The sequence below is a fragment of the Podarcis bocagei genome (genome assembly GCF_964188305.1).
Source record: "Podarcis bocagei genome assembly, chromosome: 1".
Lineage (NCBI taxonomy): Eukaryota > Metazoa > Chordata > Lepidosauria > Squamata > Lacertidae > Podarcis > Podarcis bocagei.
Genome location: NC_138125.1, coordinates 98,220,772 through 98,241,197, shown reverse-complemented (window position 1 = coordinate 98,241,197; position 20,426 = coordinate 98,220,772). Strand labels below are relative to the sequence as shown.

The following is a 20,426-nucleotide window of genomic DNA, read 5'->3' as shown; positions in this document are numbered from 1 at the left end:
TATTGGCACCCCTAAACAAAATCAAAGTGACAACTTTTGGGAGGGTTTTGTTTTGTTTTGCACCTTTATTTGCAATAATTAATCCATGTCCTCTGGAAGAGTGTTAGCTTTTGTGCCAGTGCCAAGCTTGAAAGAACTGGGCTTTCCAGAACAATAACCTTAGCATGCCAGGAGTCAGTAGATGCCTTCTGCTCCGATCTCTGGCATGCAAATACAGTATCTACAAACAGAGCATTCAGGTCCATATCCTGAAGCTCAGTTGTTTGCTTAGCCCTGCACGGTCTTGCAAAGTGATGTTTTCCGCAGTAATAAAAGCAAACAGCTCCATGCGCCTGGCAATTCCTGGGTCTGCTCTTTCCGTTTGTGCTGGAGTTTGCAGGAAACTTCCTTACTTTTTGTATTCCTATAACTTTCCTTTTCTCTTGAGCACTGCATGTGTTTTCCTCTCTGCAGCTCCAAGAGCTTGCAACTGCTATGCCTCTTCTTCTTCAGCTCCATAAATGACAACAGCCTGTCAGCCTGCCAGCCCTCATCTGGTCTGATCTAATACCATAAATAATGCAATATCTAATGAGTGAGTCACCCATGCCTCCAAATCACAAGTTTGTAAAGCAGCTTTAATTATGTAACATGGGGATCAATTATTTTCCTCTTCTGTTCCAGCTCTGGTTAAGTACTTGTCACGTTCTTTTTTGGAGCATAGTAACAATTGTGGTATTCTGCTAGTCAGCCTCTCAGTAAAAGGTTGGGAACTCTTGAAAACCTCCTCAGCTTCTTCTCCAACCACATGCAGAAACAGAAACAGTATGGAATCTTTCATCTTTTGCATCTACACCACAAACAATGCTGTAAATGTCAATGCCTTGCTTCTGCTTCCTCTTGCTGGCCGTGCTGCCTGGAAGCAGCAACTTTCCTAAAGGCACTCTTTCTGCCACAACCACACTGCTCAGATACCAGTGTGGAATAGGCCCAACTCTTGACACCATGTGGTAGTCTTACATGGGTGCTTTGCGCATCTACTCAAATGATTTCACGCCTCCCTGTTAACCATGCACCCCAGCAGACTTCTGCAGAACTGTTGAACAGTTGCTTTATTAGACAGTTAACAAACAGGAATGGATCTGAGCGTTGTTCCTCCCACCCCTGCAAAACTCAGCTGGTGAAATAAAAGCACAAACACAAATCCCATTCAGTGAGTCATAGGAGAGGTGATCGTTATAGCCAATCTCCTTTAAAACATCTACACACCACATACCATTGATAACTTTCTACACACCACATACCATTGATAACTTTATTATCAAATACAACAAAGATATTATGGCTGTCACATAGGATGTTTTAAGAAAGACTTATGGATGTGCCAAGCAGTGTCCATAATGTATAAGTGTTGCATACAATCTGAATTACCTAAGCAGATGGACTGTTGCTATATTAGAGATAGCAGTGACCAGAAATGTGTGGCATGGAGATTGTCCTTGTGCTTTGGGCAATCCGTACAATAAACCTAATTCCAAATATTATTTCCTGTGGCATCCTAGATGGCAACATAGCATTAGAATAGCTCATTGTACAGCAGGCTATAGTTAGAAAAAAAATAGGGATACTAAGGCACTTCATGATCACAGATAAGCCAGTGTTAGAATTTCTACTGATTTCTAAGATGCTCTCCAGATAACATCTGAACATGGGAAAAGTAATGCTGTTGTGATCCTGGTTGGCACTGCTTACTGATGCATTCACTAACAAATGCAGCCACACTCATATGACAGGTTCACATAATGCTACCGTGAGTCTTTCCCCCGCCCCTGTCCAGAATACATGATTATTCTTGGCAAAACAATTCGTGTCACATCACTACACATTTTCCCATGCTGTGAAACAACCTTTTAAGTCTTTAGAAAAAAGAAAGAGGGTGTCAAATAAGGCATAAAAATCACAAGTCATAATCATTTTTTTGTGAATGGCAGAGCACATCACTTGAGCTACATTCTCACCTATTTAGTTTTTGGGATAGATTATGTGTGTACCATTTGACAAGACCAAATGTGCATGAAGTGTGAATGAGCAAGCATAGTGTTTTCTAAGAAGGCACTAAATATAAATTGGAAACTTCGGATTCCAGAAGTGTACTTTTGGGCATCTCTGTTTTGCTGTCTTCAGTAATGAAATTTAAAATCTTGCCTTTTAAAAGATTTGGTGGTTTTTTGGTATGTTTCAGAAAGAAAGGAGTGTTGAGCCTTCAAGCTGATGTTTGTTGGTTGTTGCTGTCTGCACAGGAACTCTAAAATTAGTGGGGTTTTTTAAAAGATATAATAAGTATTACCTATTTTTCAGGGACATTTTTACATCTGCTTATATAATAGGCAAATGACAGAGTTAAACACTTTTTTGAACATGTTCATCAAAGTTATTAAAACTTTATTTCCCCCCACATAAATTATATAAATAATAATGCTAAATTCAGTTTATTTCTGAGTCTTTTTGATCAGAATGGCCCCGGCCACTTTCAAAGAGACAGTCATAAGGCCTCTCCTTATCAAAGCGTCTTTTGACCATGAAAACTATTCCAGCTATGAGCCAATTGCAAAGATACTCTTTGGGGGCAAGTTGTCTGAGTGAATGGTTGCTAAAAACACTTTTGGATGACATGGATGATCTAGATCCATTTCAGCCAAGTGTCCAGCTCAGTTTTGGCACTGAAATAGCATTAGTCACACTGATGGATGACATGTTGGGAGAAAGGCAAGGCAAATGTGCTTCTTTTAATTCTCTTAGTTTTCTTGGATGCTTTTGATACATACCTTTAGTCATTGTATCCTTATGGACTTGTTACCTGAGGTTGGAACTGGGGGCACTGCTTCATTGGTTCCTTTGGTTCCTTCCATTCCTGGATAGTCGGTTCCAGAAGCAATGCTGGGGGACTACTGCTCTGTCCCAAGACAGCTATGCTATGGGCTTCTTCAGAGCTATATTCTGTCTCCCATGCTGTTCAACTTCTACTTGCCACTGCTGAATGGGGTCATCTGGGGATTTGGGGTGTGGTGTCATCAGTTTGCTGATGACACTCAACTCTATTTCTCCTTTTCATCAAATTCAGGTGATGCTGTCGAAGTGCTGAACCGATGTCTGAGATCAGTAATGGATTGGATGAGGGCCAGTAAGCTGAAGCTCAATCTCGATAAGACGGAGATGCTATTGGTAGGTGGTTTGTATGTTTTGGGAGATGCTGTGTAGCCTGTTCTGCATGGGGTTGTATTGCCCCTTAAGGACCAGGTTCATAGGTTGGGGGTGGCTTTAGACCTGACCGTAACTAGTGGTTTGGTGACACAGAGCGCCTTTCACCAGCTTAATATAGAGATGGTCTAGCCACAGTGATTCTCACTCTGGTAACATCCCTTCAGGACTACTGCAAAGTGCTTTCCATAGGGGTGCCCTTGAAGAATTGTATAAAATTAGAAACTATAGTTAATACAAAATGTGACAGCTAGGGTTACTAACTAGAACCGGGCATATGGAAAACATTTCCAAGTCTTGAAACAGCTTCATTGGCTCCCAGTCAATTTATGGGCTCAGTTTAAAGTGTTGGTTTTAACTTTAAGAATTTAGGACTAAAAGTACCTCAAGGATTATCTCTTTCTGCACAAACCTGCCCAGGTATTAAGATCTTTGAGGCATTTTTCAATACTTTGAGCTATTTATAGCAAGATGGGCTGTGACCTAGGATAGGTACTGTACTTTTGTAATGCTTTCAGATAATTTTACAACAAACTGTCATAGTTATATGTTTGTATAACTGTCTTTTCCAGTGCAGTCCTATTCTCTTCAGCCATACAGATGTAACTCAGGAGATAAGCTAGCCCACAATATTCCCTACTGAAAATGTGTTGGTTTTGTTTTGTATATTATGGACTTCTATACCTGAGAGAACAAAAAGATTGGAAAGATTGATTCCTTTTCATTTTGTTGCATATTGTTTTTGATTTTTGATAGAAGCCTTTTGAGCAGGGGTACCTATGAGGCTAGACATACAGTAGCCCTGTGCCTCTTGATGTTTATCGTTAACAGTGAACACAATTTTAGAGGTGGTGACCCTCATTTGTCATACTGTCACCAAACTGTCATTTCTTCACAAGTTCCCCTATAAGCCTGAGCTGCGCAAAATGAGCAGGACCTCAGGTAGAAAAGCACAGCATCCATAAAGAAACCCTCAATTTTCTAGTTGAGAAAACAAATCATTGCTGATTTTCTGAGAACTGTCTTTTTGAATCAGGCTGCTGTCTTTAGCAGCAGCCAGGCAATTGCCTCTTTGAAATTCACAGATAGGGCCTGATGATAATGATTTTCTTAGCATGGGTAGCCAACACAATGCCTGTCAGAAGTTGTTGAACTACAATTCCCATCAGCCCCAGCCAATATGACCTATAGGAAGGAATAATGGGGGTTGCATTTTCTTCATTTATTAAATTTGTTATTCTCTTTTCATTATAAAACAATCCTAACATTGTAATCCAGCAACTTCTGGAGGGTACAATATTGGCTACCCCTGCCCCTAGTTTGTGTTGAGGAGCCCAAAATCAGGTTCTGGTACTACTGCATCTGAACGTTATTGTTGGTAACATTAATCAGTCAAATCATTTTAAAATCAATCTTGGGTAGTGACCATTACTACAACTTACAGACAGTGGATTCCTTAAATTAATTTATATGCAGTCCAGTAAACAAATGTTTCATTTTGTCTGTCTGAAGGCTGTACATTTTCTTGGCAAGTCACATCTCTTCCTTATGTTCTTATGGTAATATTTAGTCTTAAAATTGTGATGCTAAAGGTTTATCCACATCATATAAGCCAATGAAGCTGAGTGGCAAGGAAACTGTGGCATATTCTTTGGTGTGGGGCTTCGGCAACCATGCAACCTGTGGAGATGTGGGGCTAAGTCAGGCTTCAGCAATCATTGCACTGTGCTAACTGAGCTTAAACCAACCTCCTATCAATTTAATCAATGCTTGCACACATGCAAACACACTGTGTGCTATGATGCAATGATACACTATATATACATATTCATTACATTGAAGATTGGTGCATGTTGTTAAAATCTTTATTATGCTGTACTGTCTTTGTAAATTACATCTGGTTTATATTTATAAGGTCAGCTTTTCATTCTCCCCACAGCTGTCTATAATGCTTTGCATTATGATTCATACTCTGTAAAACCATCACAAATCAGCTCATATTTAGATGAAACTTGTTACGTAAGCTTTTCAAGTCAGTGCATGGGCATAGAATGCCCATGCTTTTAAACATGATTCTTGCCAGTCACGCTATGCTGCTCACTGTTAGACAGGTCTCTTTTCCCAGCTAACTAAAGGGCTATTTATTTTTAAATGTTATTTCAAAATAGGTTTGCATTTGAATCAGAAAGAATCCAAATATTTGTAGGGCCTAAGCCCAATATTAGTCACCCTTCATGTTTATTGTTTCAGTTGCACTGTTCCTCAGCATAATTTATCTATAATTCAACAAATGGGAAGATCTCTGGCTTTATGTTTGGAATCAAAGGGGTGGTCAGCTTTAGCTGGCCAGTTAGTGGACATCATTACCCAGATTCAACTAACTAACCCATTGCACTAGCAGAAGCCAGTGCAAGGGTTTTCGCTAGTGCAACAGGGCTCTCCCCCTTTCCCTGCACCGCTCTGAAATCTGCTCTGGAGAGTCAGAGGGAAAGATCAGAAGAATGCAATGCTGAAATCCTCTTATTGGCTCATAATTATAGACCAATAAGAGGATGAAATTTCATCCAAGGTTTACGTTTGGGTGTAAAAGCTTGGCTGGTGTAAATACTGGTCAGGGAAAGTACCTGTTGGAGCTCCTCAGTTAGAGTGGAATAGCAAGAGACTTAGGAATAGGCTAAGGAGAGGATCAGGGAAGCCTTTTGGAAACCAGGCTGGCATCTGAAGGATAGCTGGAGTTCCAGCCTAGGAGCCAATGTTACTTAGATGTCCACATGTTTCCTGTGTTTTGGCTTAAAGCATGCTTGGATGGGGCTCGGAGAGAGCTAGCTACTTGATGCAAATGAGTTGCCACCAAGGGTGTTTATCCCATTGCCAGAAATCATCACTGGGTTGCAGCAGCAGAGGCAGAAGGCTGTACAGCACAAGTATTACAAGTATTATGCCTATGAAAAAGGAGACAGCCTCTTTGAAACAAAAAGGAAAGGAAAGTATCCGTAAGTGTTTAAATACTTGCCAAGTATCATTTCTGGCTACCCTTGCCCACTTCCCTTACTTCCCCCTCTTATTGAAGAAAAAATGCCCATAGTTGCTCTGTAGATTTTTAATTTTTTTTTAATCCATCATTTTGTCAAGTGGCCATAAAATGCTTCCATTATTCTGTCTAGGAAGTGTTCTTTATCACACAAAATGTCATTCATTGGATTGACACTTTAATAGACATTAATAGTGATTGTTCATGATTACTATACTTACTCTCAGCACTTGCTTAGTACTTATGTATATGCACAGCTTTATTTTAGTATCTCCAACACTTCAAGGATTTTTATCTGTTCACACTCACTGCAATGAGGTTTTCTGGTTTATACCGAGGTGACTGTGACATCAGGGTCTCTGTATGACTCTTCAGTAGACATCTTCATTGTTTGCAAACATCATACTTTCGACAATGAAAAAGAATTGACTTTTTGTGTCATTCCATTTTTCTCCTCTAAAACTTTCTATTCAAACACAAGGGGAAATGACAACTACAAAGTAGTTTCTTGAAATACAGTGGTACCTCGCAAGACGAATGCCTCGCAAGACGGAAAACCCGCAAGACGAAAGGGTTTTCTGTTTTGGAGGCGCTTCGCAAGACGAATTTCCCTATGGGCTTGCTTCGCAAGACGAAAGCCCATAGGGAAATCTCCGGGGACCTCTTTTAAATGCTGGCGGTGGGGAGCAAAGCCTTTCCCCCCCTCCGGCCTTCAGAAGAGGTCCAGGAAGGCTGGCGGGGGCCGAAAGGCTTTGCTCCCCACCGCCAGCATTTTAAAAGCAGTCCGGGATAGCAGGGAAGCGCTTCCCGCTATCGCGGACGGCTTTTGAAGGCAGGCGGGGGGGGCAAAGACTTTCGCCCCCCGCCCGCCTTCAGAAGAGGTCCAGGACCTCTTCTGAAGGCGGGCGGGGGCGAGTCTTTGCTCCCCCTGCCTGCCTTCCCGGGAGAGCGGAGAAAGGCAGCGCGTTTCTCCGCTGTCCCGGACGGCTTTTGAAGGCAGGCGGGGGGGGGCAAAGACTTTCGCCCCCCGCCCGCCTTCAGAAGAGGTCCAGGACCTCTTCTGAAGGCGGGCGGGGGGCGAAAGTCTTTGCTCCCCCCTGCCTGCCTTCCCGCTGGCAGTCCTCCGCTGTCCCGGGGTTTTTTAAAATGCTGGGGATGGGAAGAAAAGCCCTTGTCCCCCCCCCCAGCCTTCAGAAGAGGTCGGGGGACAGACTGTACCCGGACCTGGTCTGAAGGCGGTTTCCATAGGAACGCATTAATTGATTTTCAATGCATTCCTATGGGAAACCGTGCATCGCAAGACGAAAAACTCGCAAGAAGAAAAAACTTGCGGAACGAATTAATTTCGTCTTGCGAGGCACCACTGTACTATAAAAGTTTCTTGAAATAAGCAATGGATCTACCCTTTCCTATTCATCTGATTCTAATGTGCAAACATATCAGCTGCATATCTTTTCAGAGTACAAAATGGCAGGTCACCACACCAAGGAGCTTACGATCTATAATTTGACAGAGAGAAAGTAACGTAGGAAGGCAGGTGGAGGCTGAATTGAACAGGGAAGCAATTAGCAAATGTTCCAGTTGCAATTGCTTAGGCTTGGTTGCAGGCCATCAGGTACAAGGACCAGAACAACTAGACTTCACAGAATACATGGGTTTTGAATGAAGAGAGACAGAAAAATACACAGCATGTGGCCAGAACATGTGGCAACAATTAATATACATTAACAGAGGTTTTGTGTATTATGTTTCTGCTCAAGAAAATGTTACATCATTGTACTTTTTCTGTAAATTTCTTCCTTCTGCACTGTTTCATTTCCATGGTATGTAAAAAAGGTAAAGGTAAAGGTACCCCTGCCTGTATGGGCCAGTCGTGTCTGACTCTAGGGTTGTGCACCCATCTCACTTAAGAGGCTGGGGGCCAGCGCTGTCCGGAGACACTTCCGGGTCACGTGGCCAGCGTGACAAAGCTGCTCTGGCGAGCCAGCACCAGCGCAGCACACGGAAACGCCGTTTACCTTCCCGCTATAAAGCGGTCCCTATTAATCTACTTGCACTTAGGGGTGCTTTCGAACTGCTAGGTGGGCAGGAGCTGGGACCGAAGGACGGGAGCTCACCCTGCAGTGGGGATTCAAATCGCCGACCATGCGATCGGCAAGCCCTAGGCACTGAGGTTTTACCCACAGCTCAAGGATTTTAAAAAGCACCAAACCACTATTTATGAAATATGCTAAGGTGGCTTTGTTGAGGTTGAATGATAAAACCACAGTAAAAGTTTTCTCATGCTTCAGTGTTTTTATTTTTATTTTAAAAAAAGATGGATAGAAAGATGGATTGAAAATCAGTGTGGCATAATGGTTAAAGTGTTGGGCTAGGACCTGGGAGGCCAGGTTTCAAAATCCCACTTGGCCATGAAGCTCACTGACTGGCCTTGGACTAGTTTCTGCCTCCCAGCCTAACCTACTTCTCAAGGTTGTTATTGGTATTAAATGAGGAGGATGGGAACCATGTATGCCACCTTGAACTCCTTGGAGAATCATAGAATTGTAGAGCTGGAAGGGAACTCAAGGGTCATCTAGTCCAATACCTTGAAATGCAGGAATCTATGGCCCCCATCTAATTTGAAACCATACTGGACCCTGCTTTGTAAATGTACTAGCAGTTTTATTGCTGCACCACTGGGAGAAAAAGGTGGGTTATAAATACAGTCAAACAAACAAACAAACAAATAAAAGCAATGAAATTGTTGGATGTTCTTGTAAATGTTTTGGTTACGTAACCATTTTCTCATGCAAGTGCAATCGGAATTCATTCTTGATTAACAGCCATTTAACCAAATAAAGGTTCAAGGGTTAAGACCATATGGCCAATGTTGCTGCTTTTTTTACACAGTACAATTGAACTTGTTTTACACAAAGGAGTAGGATGTGGCTATACTGATTTGATGAAACCACCTCCATTAGCAAGGTCAGAAAGACTAGAAGCACTCAGCATTCCAATTATCTCTGGACAAATCAACAAAATTAGATGCTACTAATGAATTCATTACTTCAACCTAAGCACATTTTAATGTATTGGATGGTCAGTGATGTCTTTTCTTCGTTGAATAGGTCCATTAACTAAGAAGCTATTGCGTGAAATGTTTTGCCTTTGCTGATCCTTAATGTGTTTTTCTATTAACAGATACAGAAGTGGTGTATAAAAGCAGACATGGGCATGTTGTTAAACTGAATGTAGAAACAAATACAAGTACGTTATTGCTGGAAAATGCAACTTTTGTAAGTATTAACTCTTTTTACAATTACTATGGCAACAACAAGTTCTATTATACAGTCACAGACCTAGTAAAATTACTATACTATGTTTGGCAAAGAACCACATATCTTAAATGCATACCAATACAGCTTCTTTTTTTCTCCCCCTCCCCACCTTCATTTCAAACTCCTGAAGCTTAATTGTACAGATGGTTAGCAATGTGACATGGCGGAACTGCTCACCATACTTGTGGAACATCTTCACCTTCTTTCCAGGCAATTCTAGATATGTAGAGCAGAGCAGATTATGGACATGTAGACACTGGTTTTCCATGATTATAGCATTAATTGATTATTTCTGTCCTTTCTCTGAATAAAACTGCTAGGTTTTCTGCTTATACTCCACTTGAAGATAGTGATGTGATTTTTATAAGCTCTGGCTGCTTTATAAGCTATGCTGTTCCGAGGGTGGTGGGGGAGATGGAATGGCCTAGCCACTATCAAACGTGACCTGATAACTGGTTATATTATTGCAGTCTGCTTAATGTGGGTCTTCCTTACTTGGATCTGTCTTCCATTTGTCTGTAAACAAGATGTGAAAAACGTTATTACCAAGGATGCTAGCTCTTCTTTTAGTGTGGAACACATGCCACCTGTAGAGAACTATGCTGACTACCAGTTAGTTTCCTCAGATAATTCAAAGTGCTGGATTTGGGTTGTGGCTACCTGAAGGACCACCTGCTCCCACAGAAGCCTGGCCTTTGGTAGTCCTAAGCAGGAGTCATCACTCTGTAGTTAGGTTGGTGATGATACAACACAGGGCCTTCTAGTTCTTGTTGCTTCTGAAACTCTCTCCATTGACCGTGTCATTCAGGCTTTGATGAATTTTAGAAGACAACTGAAAATGATTATCTTTCTCTTAACTTTTAATGAATTTGATTGGTGCTGCTGATAAAATGAATGTGCTGGTTGTGTTATCTGTTCAGTTTTGTTATGGATTTTTATTCCTAATTTTTAAAACAACGTTTAGGATATTAAAACATATATTCATAATGTCTAAAGAATCCTTGTGATTAAGTGGTGCAATACAAATATTTTAAATAAATAATTTTGTTTTCAAATAGGTTATTAGTGGATACAACAAAGTCTTAGCATAATAGAATTGTGGAGTTGGAAGGGACCACAAGGATCATTTAGTCCAACCCTTTGCATTGTCATATAAAACCTATTTACAGTAGTTCAGGACGTGCACCCAACACGGGTGGGTGGAATCTGTCACTTTGGGTTTCTCTCTTCTTCTCATTTTTCCTGTCTTAAGTACAGGTCTCCACATTGCCACATCAGTTTGTGATTATTATTTTTAGTTCTCAAGAAAATTCACCAGCTCTTAGTGTGAATTTATCCTAATATACCTATGTTTATATGCAGCTTTCCCTAATGCACACATGTGCATTTTTATGTCCCAGGTAAATCTTCTTCCACTATTTGGATGGTGATGACAAGCCATTCAAAAACCCCAGAAAACCATTTCCAGTTGTGCCGTATAAATGCTAAAGAAAAAAGATATCACAATAGATTTCCCACAATATAAAAACAACAGTGTCCCATTTCCCAGTTTGTGTTCCTATTTGTTCTCCTCATTTGATAAGATTTCCATTTTCTGAAGGAAGCCTTCTTGCCTGTAATAGCTTCCTTGATTATGATTATTAACTATAGACACTCTCATAGATGTATTTCCTGATTTGCATTATACATTCTAGCTGAGCTGGTGTTAACGTACTTTTGAATAATGCCAAATATTCTGAAGATATTTGACTTTCCTCATTTTGACTTTCATCTTCCTTTTTACCAGTCCCCTCATTTAAAGTAAAATGTAATGGTTGGACTTCCTTACGTGTAAGTTGAATTTGATAGCACTGTGGTCACTTTTCCTAGTCAGTTCAACAACACTTGTATCTCACACCAGGTTCTGGGCACCACATAAGATTAAGTTCAGTGTCTCCTCCCTTTGTCAGTTCCATAGCCAGCTATTCTGGGGCACAGTCATTTAGAGTATCTAGAAATCTTACTTCTTTATCATAACTAGAAATTTTACTTCTTTATCTAGAAATCTTACTTCTTTATCATATCATAATTTTATCATAACTTTATCATTTCCCCTGTTTAAAAGATCAAGAGGCTGTTTAGACAGCAGAAATATTACTAAGTTCAGGAAGATGCCTCCCCCCCCATTATGAATTTAGTTTTCTTCATCATTGTAACAAATTCCTTCTCCTAGATGTATAGCCCTGAGCAAAGATGTAGAGGCTGGCTGCTGGGACTAAAATGAATATAGTATGAGGAGCAAAAGTGAAATTTCTGTAATATCCATGACAATAATCCAGTGTTGTAGATTGAGGTTAAAGGTAGGTCTTGGTTGAAGGCTACTACACAAATGAATGTATTTTAGAAGTGAGCCATTGTTTCTTAAACAGTGGATGTGGTACAGTTTCTCCCCCCCCCCCATTTCTTATGTTCAGTTGAAAGGGGGGGGACACTAACTGTACTTTAAAAGCAATTAAAATTGATGCAGTAGTAGTGCATAGCAAATGAGACTGTTGAGCAAAGATTAAAGGACCAGCCACACAACAACAGCAACACAGGGTATGTATTTAGTCAGGAAGCACAATTACCGGTAAACAAGAAAGGCTGGAGCTAAGTTGTTCTTGCAGGCTGATTTGAAAACTAATTCAGTATCTCAGATATTGTAGAAATTTAGCACTTAACTTGTGGGAAAATTAAAACAATGTGTTCTTAATTATACTGTTTTTTGGTACATGAGTGTGTGCTTTATTTGCTTGGAAAAGAACGGATACTTTTGGCAAACACAAATGTCAAGAGACATGTTAAAGTTGTTTACTGAAGCGGGGCATGGAAGTTACATTCTTTCTGTTCCCCTCATTTCATTGCATGGTCCTCTAGTCTCAGGGCCACAGTGGACTGATAGATCGTTTCAGAGTACAGAACTACTTTTACTTTCAGCAAAAACTAATGTTTGTATTCCTAGAATACGTGAAACAATAAAGGTTGAGAATGGAGGGGGTGGGAGTCCTTCTTTGTAGTGTTTTATCTTTCTGTCTCCATTTGACTATCACCCCTGTCATCTGTGGTACTGGCAATACTTGTGGTCACGGTTGTCAAGTGCATTCTTGGGCGCAGAGAAGAGGCTGGTGCTGCTTGTCCAAGGAGCATTGCACCCTCATGTATCACTGTCAAGTAGAGAATTAAAACTCAGGTCACGAAAGGCACTTTTTCGAGAAAAGGCAAGAAATTCAATCTGCAACTCGTTTTACACAGTTTTGCCCAATCCTGCTGTCAGTAGAATGAGAATCCTCTTATCTGAAAAGAACAAACTTTTACTTTTTTAAATGACAACTAATTAAATCTATGATTCCCTTTTAATATTTTTTAATGTAAATAAAATTTTGGGGATACTTCAGATAAGTTGGAAAAGAGTTGTGTTAACAAAACAACAGAATATATACATTAGTTAAGGGAGTAATCACATGTTGTTGTCTTTACATGTTGTTGCCAACAACTCTGTATTTGATAATCTCCAAAACAATCCCAGATATACTTGATGGAACTACATAACTTTAAAGTCAGTTGATGCAGCCAATCATGCACCACAGAAAGCAAAATCAGACATAATAGATGATTTCCTTTGTTTTTATTTGACCTGCTAGCATATATTTTGGGGGGTGGGGGTGTTAGATATATTTTTTAGATAGAAAGACCTGTGTTTGTACTGTAAGAAATGAAGCATTTTGTTGTTTTTATTTGTTTTGTTATTTAAACTGCTCTGTAGTTAATATCCTTAAAACTACTTCTGGACCTTGTTCTTGAATTTGCTGCCAATCCACTATATGTTTCAGTTGCCAAATTATTTAATCAGGGATTTGCAAGAGAGCCTAAAACTGAACTAGGCGTACATGGAGAGCTCCCTTCAGGGTTCTATAAATTGTTCACCTTGTGAATTTTGAAAATATTCCAAATATTTATTTGCTGGGATGACTCCAGGCAAATATTTTTATATGTGGGGTGGCATTATCTATTTACTATATATTATATAACAGTAAAATGTACTGTTATATCAGAAAAATCCAGCTCCTTGACACTTGAACTATAAATATATGCACAAAATGATACAAAAACTAGGAAAGTGCTTACTTTCGAGTGACCATGTGGTCCAGGCTTAGTATGAAAAGCTGGTAGATCTCATGAGGCTCCTAGGGCCTCCTGTCCCAGACCTCTCTCCAATATGCGCTCTGACAAACATTAAATGCTTTTAATCCATGAAGGAGTTCTATCAAATCATATAAATCCCAGAACTGCTCTTTGCTTCTGTTTTCTTCGAGATTGCCTCCAGCCTGAATTTAAGTATTTGGGAGATCTTTGGTTTAAGCTGGGGTTGATACAGCATTCAATTTGAATACTTGTCTTTTCCAAGTCTCAAAAATGAGCTGTGGGTAGTCCCACAGAGCAGTAGAGTAGTAACTTCACTAAGGTGTGCATGGGGGTCCATATGTAAAGTTTTCATTAGGGACGGTTCTCCTGCTCCAAGTGATGCCCAGGTAGAGCAGCTATGAGTCAGAGATCACAGTTTTACAGCAGTCTAAAGTCCAAACAGAGCTAAAAAAAAAAACCAAGAAGCCAGGCCAAAAAGCAATCCAAAGTCTAAACACAGTGGCAACACAGGACGAAAGATCTAGAAACTATCTTAGGGTAGCAGTTTTTCCTCTTGTGGAGCAAGCAGCTAGGTCGCAGGCAAAGACAAGTGAGGGAGCTAGTTCAAGGATGTTGTACTAGTCCTCTGTGTTTGGAAAAGGAGACTTTTAAACCTGAGTTTTCAGAGCCCCACTCAGAACACAGCTGCACATTGCTTACAGATTTGCTTTGCTCATGAGGAGTAGCTTACTCACAAGTATTCTTTTATTTCCTTATATGTCAAGTCCAGCATCTTGAACTAGCTCTGGAAACAGCTACACTAGAAACACAATGGTACTAAAGATGCTGACAGAATTTATTTATTCGGGGGTGGGGGTGGAATGTGATATGAGAATGCCAACTCCATGATGTTAACAGCCAGGTTGCAACATTCTGCCCAAGCTGAAGTTTCTTGACGATCAATGGACTATCTAGAAGTCACTCAAGTACAAATGACTTTGTCTAGAACTTAGTCTTCCATTCCTATGATTTCATTAACTTTGTTTTATTTGAATTCATTGTCTTAATTTGTGATTTTTTTTGGTAAAATATGATAATGTATTTTAATGTTATCTTGATGCTCCTTTGGAACTTAACAAATCTATGGGACAGTTTTCAGGGGAGGAACAATCATTTGCAAGAATTAGTAATGGTTTCTTTGTTTTGTTAGGAACAACATATATTTGCTTAAATAGACTTGAAAGAGAAGTTGCTGAATTACAATTTATTACTAAACTGAAAACTATGGAGATACCTGGTCTGAATAGAGATATTGGATTCTAGTCTCATTACCTATGCTAATGCTATTTTTGGTCATCTGCATACTATCCCTTCTGAGAAAAACCCCACCCCACCCTCCCACTATATATATAAGGGTCTGGTGACTTCTGTTTCAGTGTATCTGAAGAAGTGTGCATGCACACAGAAGCTTATACCCAGAACAAGCTTAGTTGGTCTCTAAGGTGCTGCTGGACAATTTTTAATTTTGACTGCGTCAGACCAACACGGCTACCTACCTGAATATATTTGCTTGTTTAACTTAGTATTATGATTTTTGACAGTTTACTTGCAGCAGTTCACAAAATGTTGTTTAAACACATTAGTAATTCATTGGTAATGCCAACAAATGCTCTATTTTGTGCTAATTAACTCACTGCTGTGTATTCCAAATTGCCCATTCCTATGGGACAAAGCTCCTGTCAACCTAGCAGTTTGAAAGCACGTCAAAGTGCAAGTAGATAAATAGGTACCGCTCCGGTGGGAAGGTAAACGGCATTTCCGTGCGCTGCTCTGGTTCACCAGAAGCGGCTTAGTCATGCTGGCCACATGACCCGGAAGCTGTACGCCGGCTCCCTTGACCAATAAAGCGAGATGGCGCCGCAACCCCAAAGTCATCCATGATCTGGTCTTAATGATCAGGGGTCCCTTTACCTTTACTTATGGGACAAAGAGGAGCATAAGCTCATGCGCAAGACATTTCCCCACTATACTTTCCATTTTAGTTGTAATATATAATTCAGCTGCAGATGAATACTCTTTCCATCTTCCCTGCACTATTGATGTGCCTTGTGCTTGACCTCTTTGTTCTTCAGATGGGAAGTATCTTCATATCCACGTAAAAAGAAATCCCTTCAATGGTTCCATTGCTTCAAGTATGCTCTGGTCCTTCCTCTACATCAGCTCCATTAAATTCTTTCTGACACCACCATTACCTCTTGATTAAATTATAGCCTTGAATTCAATTGGGTGTCATGTATTCTTATCTAGACATAAAGTGTTATTAGTTTGATAATGTTCCCTTCTCCTTTTCCATTTTTGCCACACCACTGAGGATTTTAAATCTTCTGTAAAGCATTTTCTTAAATAAAAAGTAGGTGTTGTGTAAAATATTTGGACCAGGGGGGAAAAAATCTCACTGCATGATATATGTATCTGCATTTTTATCAAGAAATCATGCTGCCTTGTTGCTTCTTGCATCAATTGCTTTTAAACTCTCTTGGTGTTTTTAATACTGTACTTTAATACTTGTTTTGTTTAATACTTGTTTTATTTTAAGAACATCCCTTTCTCTGGGGTCTTTTAAAATGTAATATATATATACAATGTAATTGAAATGTCTAAGACAAAGTGTTCTTCATGTAACAAACTTACCAACACTGTGTTCTTTTCTTAGGTAACTTTCAAAGCATCAAGATATTCAGTCTCTCCAGATTTAAAATATGTTCTCCTTGCATATGACATCAAACAGGTAAGCTAGCAGCTGGCCAAAAATAAAATTAGAATACATGCTGGTTAGAAGTCTGAGCATAGTAATATGCAGAAAATTATACTTAAAATATCCTCATTTATGAAACAATATATATTTAACTCTTTTAATACTGATGACATTCTGTGTTAATAGGATGGATTCAAAGTGTTGGTCCCATTTGCTTTTTGGATTAAGCTTGTTTTGGTTAGAATTTCTTACTACTGACATTTCTGTAAGGTTGTCTTGATGTATTAACAATTCTTTATTACATTTGGATAACTTTTTTTTACAGTAGTGTAATTCTGTGAGTTAAACCATATGCCATTCCAAAGATCCATAATCAAGATCTTATTGCTTTTAAAAAATTAAGGGCAATAGGGGGCAATGTCTGGGATGGGGGGAATTGGATCGGGATGAAAACTCTAGGGAGGGCAAGAATGTGTGCATATGCAAGATTGACTTTTCCAAGGGATCTAAACAACTTGGCACCAAATCGCTTATAGACATAGTCAGGTTTTTACGATCAACAGAGGGGGCCCTCTCCACAGAGGCACATTTGGCATCTTCATTATCTAGGTGCCCTTTGACAACTGAGTTATATATTTTTAGGATTCATCCTACTTAAAATTGTTGGAAATTGGTTTTAATATTGTGTTTTTAAATTGATGTGCCCCCCACCCTTGTGGCCTTATGGTTATGGGAGGATAAGAAATCAAATAAATAAATAAATATCACCATTAGGTAAAATAATTAATATGAACCTTGAAAAATGCATAGAAATATTAGGAAATGGCATGGTAGAACTGTGCTACTTACCTGACATCTCTCTGGTCTTAGGCTGAGGCTGAAGTGACAAATAAAGAAAAGAATTAAAATATGAAAATTATGAGTATGCTAAGGTGGAATTAAAGTGTCATTAAGTTAGAGGTCTGTGAGCTGAGCTTTTATTCTTATACATACAATATAGGTAGCAGACCCTTAGATAATGGCCACTCTGTTGAAGATATTTCAACTTGCTTAGACCAATTGCACTTCTTTTGGCCACTTCGGAATGCTACAAGAGATTGCATGTTTGAATACGCTATCATGTTTTAAAAAACAAAAGCAAAAACTGAAAACAGCTTGCTACCAAATTCTTTGCCAGGTTTTAGCATGTATATGTGTGTTGTTTGAAAAACAGGATGGAACTTAGAACATATATTCTATACCATAATAATAATTTTATACCCCGCCCATCTGGCTGGGCCTCCCCAGCCACTCTGGGCAGCTTCCAAGTGTATATAGCTCATATTGGCCAAGCAAATTTCCTAGAGTGACATGAATGAAATGGTTGTTGCCATTTCATCCCCAGTTTTGCTTATTTCTCTATTTACATGGTTACAGTGGATTGCATGTTAACAAATTACAATGTGTGTCAGCAGCATCACCATTGCTGCTAGCAGGTCAAATTTGCCTTATCATGTTCTGTTGTACCTTTTTTCCAAGAACATCAGAGTGAGTTACAAATCACAGAGTTAGTTTCCTGTCCATAATTGTCATTAAGTGAGGTAATTGTATTCAAAGTCACACTAGTCTTCAAGAGATGTCATTTGAATATGAAGAATCTTTAGAAAAGGTGGACTTGCTAGAAAATAATATTCCACCTTCCCTTCTTATTTCCTCCTAGTGACAGTTTAGAAATAGAGATTTCTAAATAAAATCTTATAGTTCCTTGGGTAATACACATTACATAAAAGAGTGGACAATTTTTACATCAAAACTATTGCATGAAGACGACTGAAAAGTTTAAACAAATTGAATAAAAAAATGAGGACACACGTTCCACCCAACATTTGCCCTGAAATTGTAATTAGAGCCATAGCTATTTTGATGTTTGGATTAAAAATAAATGCAGAGTTAAATTAAATAGTTGAATATTTATTTTTATGTTGTCAGCATTTTCTTTAATCTATTTTCTGCTTGGAAAGTCAAACTTTAATTAAATTTGAAGTTGTTTCAGCACAATTAAGAATATCCTTTATTCATAACGGGATGTAAATTTGCATGAAAATAAGCTTTCTTTGAATACAAAAGTAATAATTGAATGAATCATTTAAATCATGCTGGATACGATAGAATAAGGAAAGTTGTTAGATGCATGCTTTTGCAGTTGTTGTGATGTTGCTCTATAAACTTGGACTATTAAAATAAGTGTATGTTAATTCTTAGTGGGAAAAGTTCACTTCAGCTTTTGTATCCAGAACTGAAGTTATTCTCCCATCCCCCCAATACAGATTTTTAGCTACATTTTCCATTTTTAGGAGCATTATGTGACCCAGAAAAGCACCAAATAAGCAAACAGGACACTATGAAAAAACTGACCAAATCTTGTATTGACTGAAGCAGGCAGGGTAAGGACTAGCATGGCAGTAGGGTCAGGATCAGTTCTTCATTCCATCCACCCAATGCTGATGGAATAGAATCAGCTGGGATTGAACCATACTAGACTTGTTCCTTGGGAATTGGCCAGTGTTGAACCTTGTTATGGTACAAGTCAAGCTGGCAAGGTCTCGCTGGGTGACCAGGGTGAGCATTCCAGCCAGGCAGAGACCTCACCCTGAACTTGGGTGTACTATGGCCATGCTGATCCTGCCCAATGCCATTTCCACCCCTGTACAAAACAGTGTTTTTCCTTCTAACAAAAGAAAGCCATAATTGCAGATCCAATCACAGTGACACAACTCCTGCTGCCCCCAGGGAACAAAGACCTAGTCTAAGATAGATATAAAAAACTGCACAGGACAATGTTCTGGGATTTTAAAATTGGTCACAACTTTATTGATTCTAGATGTAGGTAGGCTTTGGCTCAGACATCAGGTGTATATCTGTTCTCAGCCCGCTGTTGGCGGGGGTCTGACACTTGAGCAGAGTCAAACTTGGAATGGAAGGACCATCTCAAGGCAAGGGTTTACCTAGGTAGCCCTCTGAGGCTCCTGCTGGAAGCTCTATGGCCCTGAACTAGCCTAATAAAGCCTAAATGTAGACACAGTCACCCTAATTGGTATTATAAGTAAGATCGGCAGTGAAAAGGTGAGATAAAGGATTCAGATTACTGGAGCCCAGTTTATGGATTCTTTGAAAATCATCTCTCATATGTGTTTATGACATTCTGCTTTACTAGTCATGGAAGACTTTGATTCTGGTTATAAAAGTTTTCACACATGAGCTACTGATGAATTAAACTGTTCAAGTGACTTTGAGCACGGCAGACATCATCCCACAGTCCTTTCCTTTTCAAGGATTTGATATGAAATATTCAGGTATCTAGGAAATATCTCCAATTAGGTAGGGCAGATATATTATTGTGTTTCCATTCTTCAGATTAAGTGTGATAAGATTTCAGGAGTTTTTATCATGTGGTCTGTACACGGATTGGCAAATGAGGCCTCTGAAGCAAGTTGGAAATGGTAGATCTTTGGTTATTAATCCTTTGTTCACTTTCTCTCTTCCCACTGTCAAACCATGAAATAATTTTTTTAGTGACTCATTTCACACATAAAGCCAAGCCAAACTTTGGCTTACAGTTAGCAAGCTAGCATGCTGGTGCACGTTTAGAACAGACTTTGGTTAATGTTCATGGTCTCTTCCACAACTGCAGAATGAAAATAAAATGATGATAAAATACCAGCTGATACTTCACTACAATTTTCAATGTCTGTCAACTTGGGAGTTGTGGCATTATACTTTTGTGGTTGTTCATGGATTAAAGAAGGAATAGGCAGGAGAAGTGGAGTTCAATAGCGAGGAAGCTACCTCCTCAGGAGATGTTCTGTACTTCAGTTTTCTACTTTAATATGGCTGCTAGCCTTCCTTTCATACACACCTCAGTAATTTCTGTTTTAATTGCTCAGGTTCTTATAATTACAATTTG

At 39.4% G+C, this 20,426-nt stretch overlaps 1 protein-coding gene and 1 long non-coding RNA gene across 4 annotated transcripts in view; one reads left to right on the top strand and one right to left on the bottom strand.

The window, feature by feature from the left end:
• DPP10 (dipeptidyl peptidase like 10) overlaps window positions 1-20,426 on the top strand; it is a 584,313-nt gene that overhangs the window by 452,825 nt on the left and 111,062 nt on the right. For all 3 annotated transcript variants that reach the window (XM_081199702.1, XM_081199701.1, XM_081199703.1), the window contains 2 exons: window positions 9,452-9,546; window positions 16,442-16,516. In XM_081199702.1, coding sequence (XP_081055828.1) covers window positions 9,452-9,546; window positions 16,442-16,516 — 170 coding nt within the window. The remainder of the gene's footprint in view (window positions 1-9,451; window positions 9,547-16,441; window positions 16,517-20,426) is intronic.
• On the bottom strand, window positions 12,396-17,675 carry LOC308590384. The gene is made up of 3 exons (XR_014009764.1): window positions 17,333-17,675; window positions 16,420-16,521; window positions 12,396-12,770 (listed from the first exon to the last, which is right to left on the bottom strand). It is a non-coding gene; the product is annotated as an uncharacterized lncRNA (long non-coding RNA).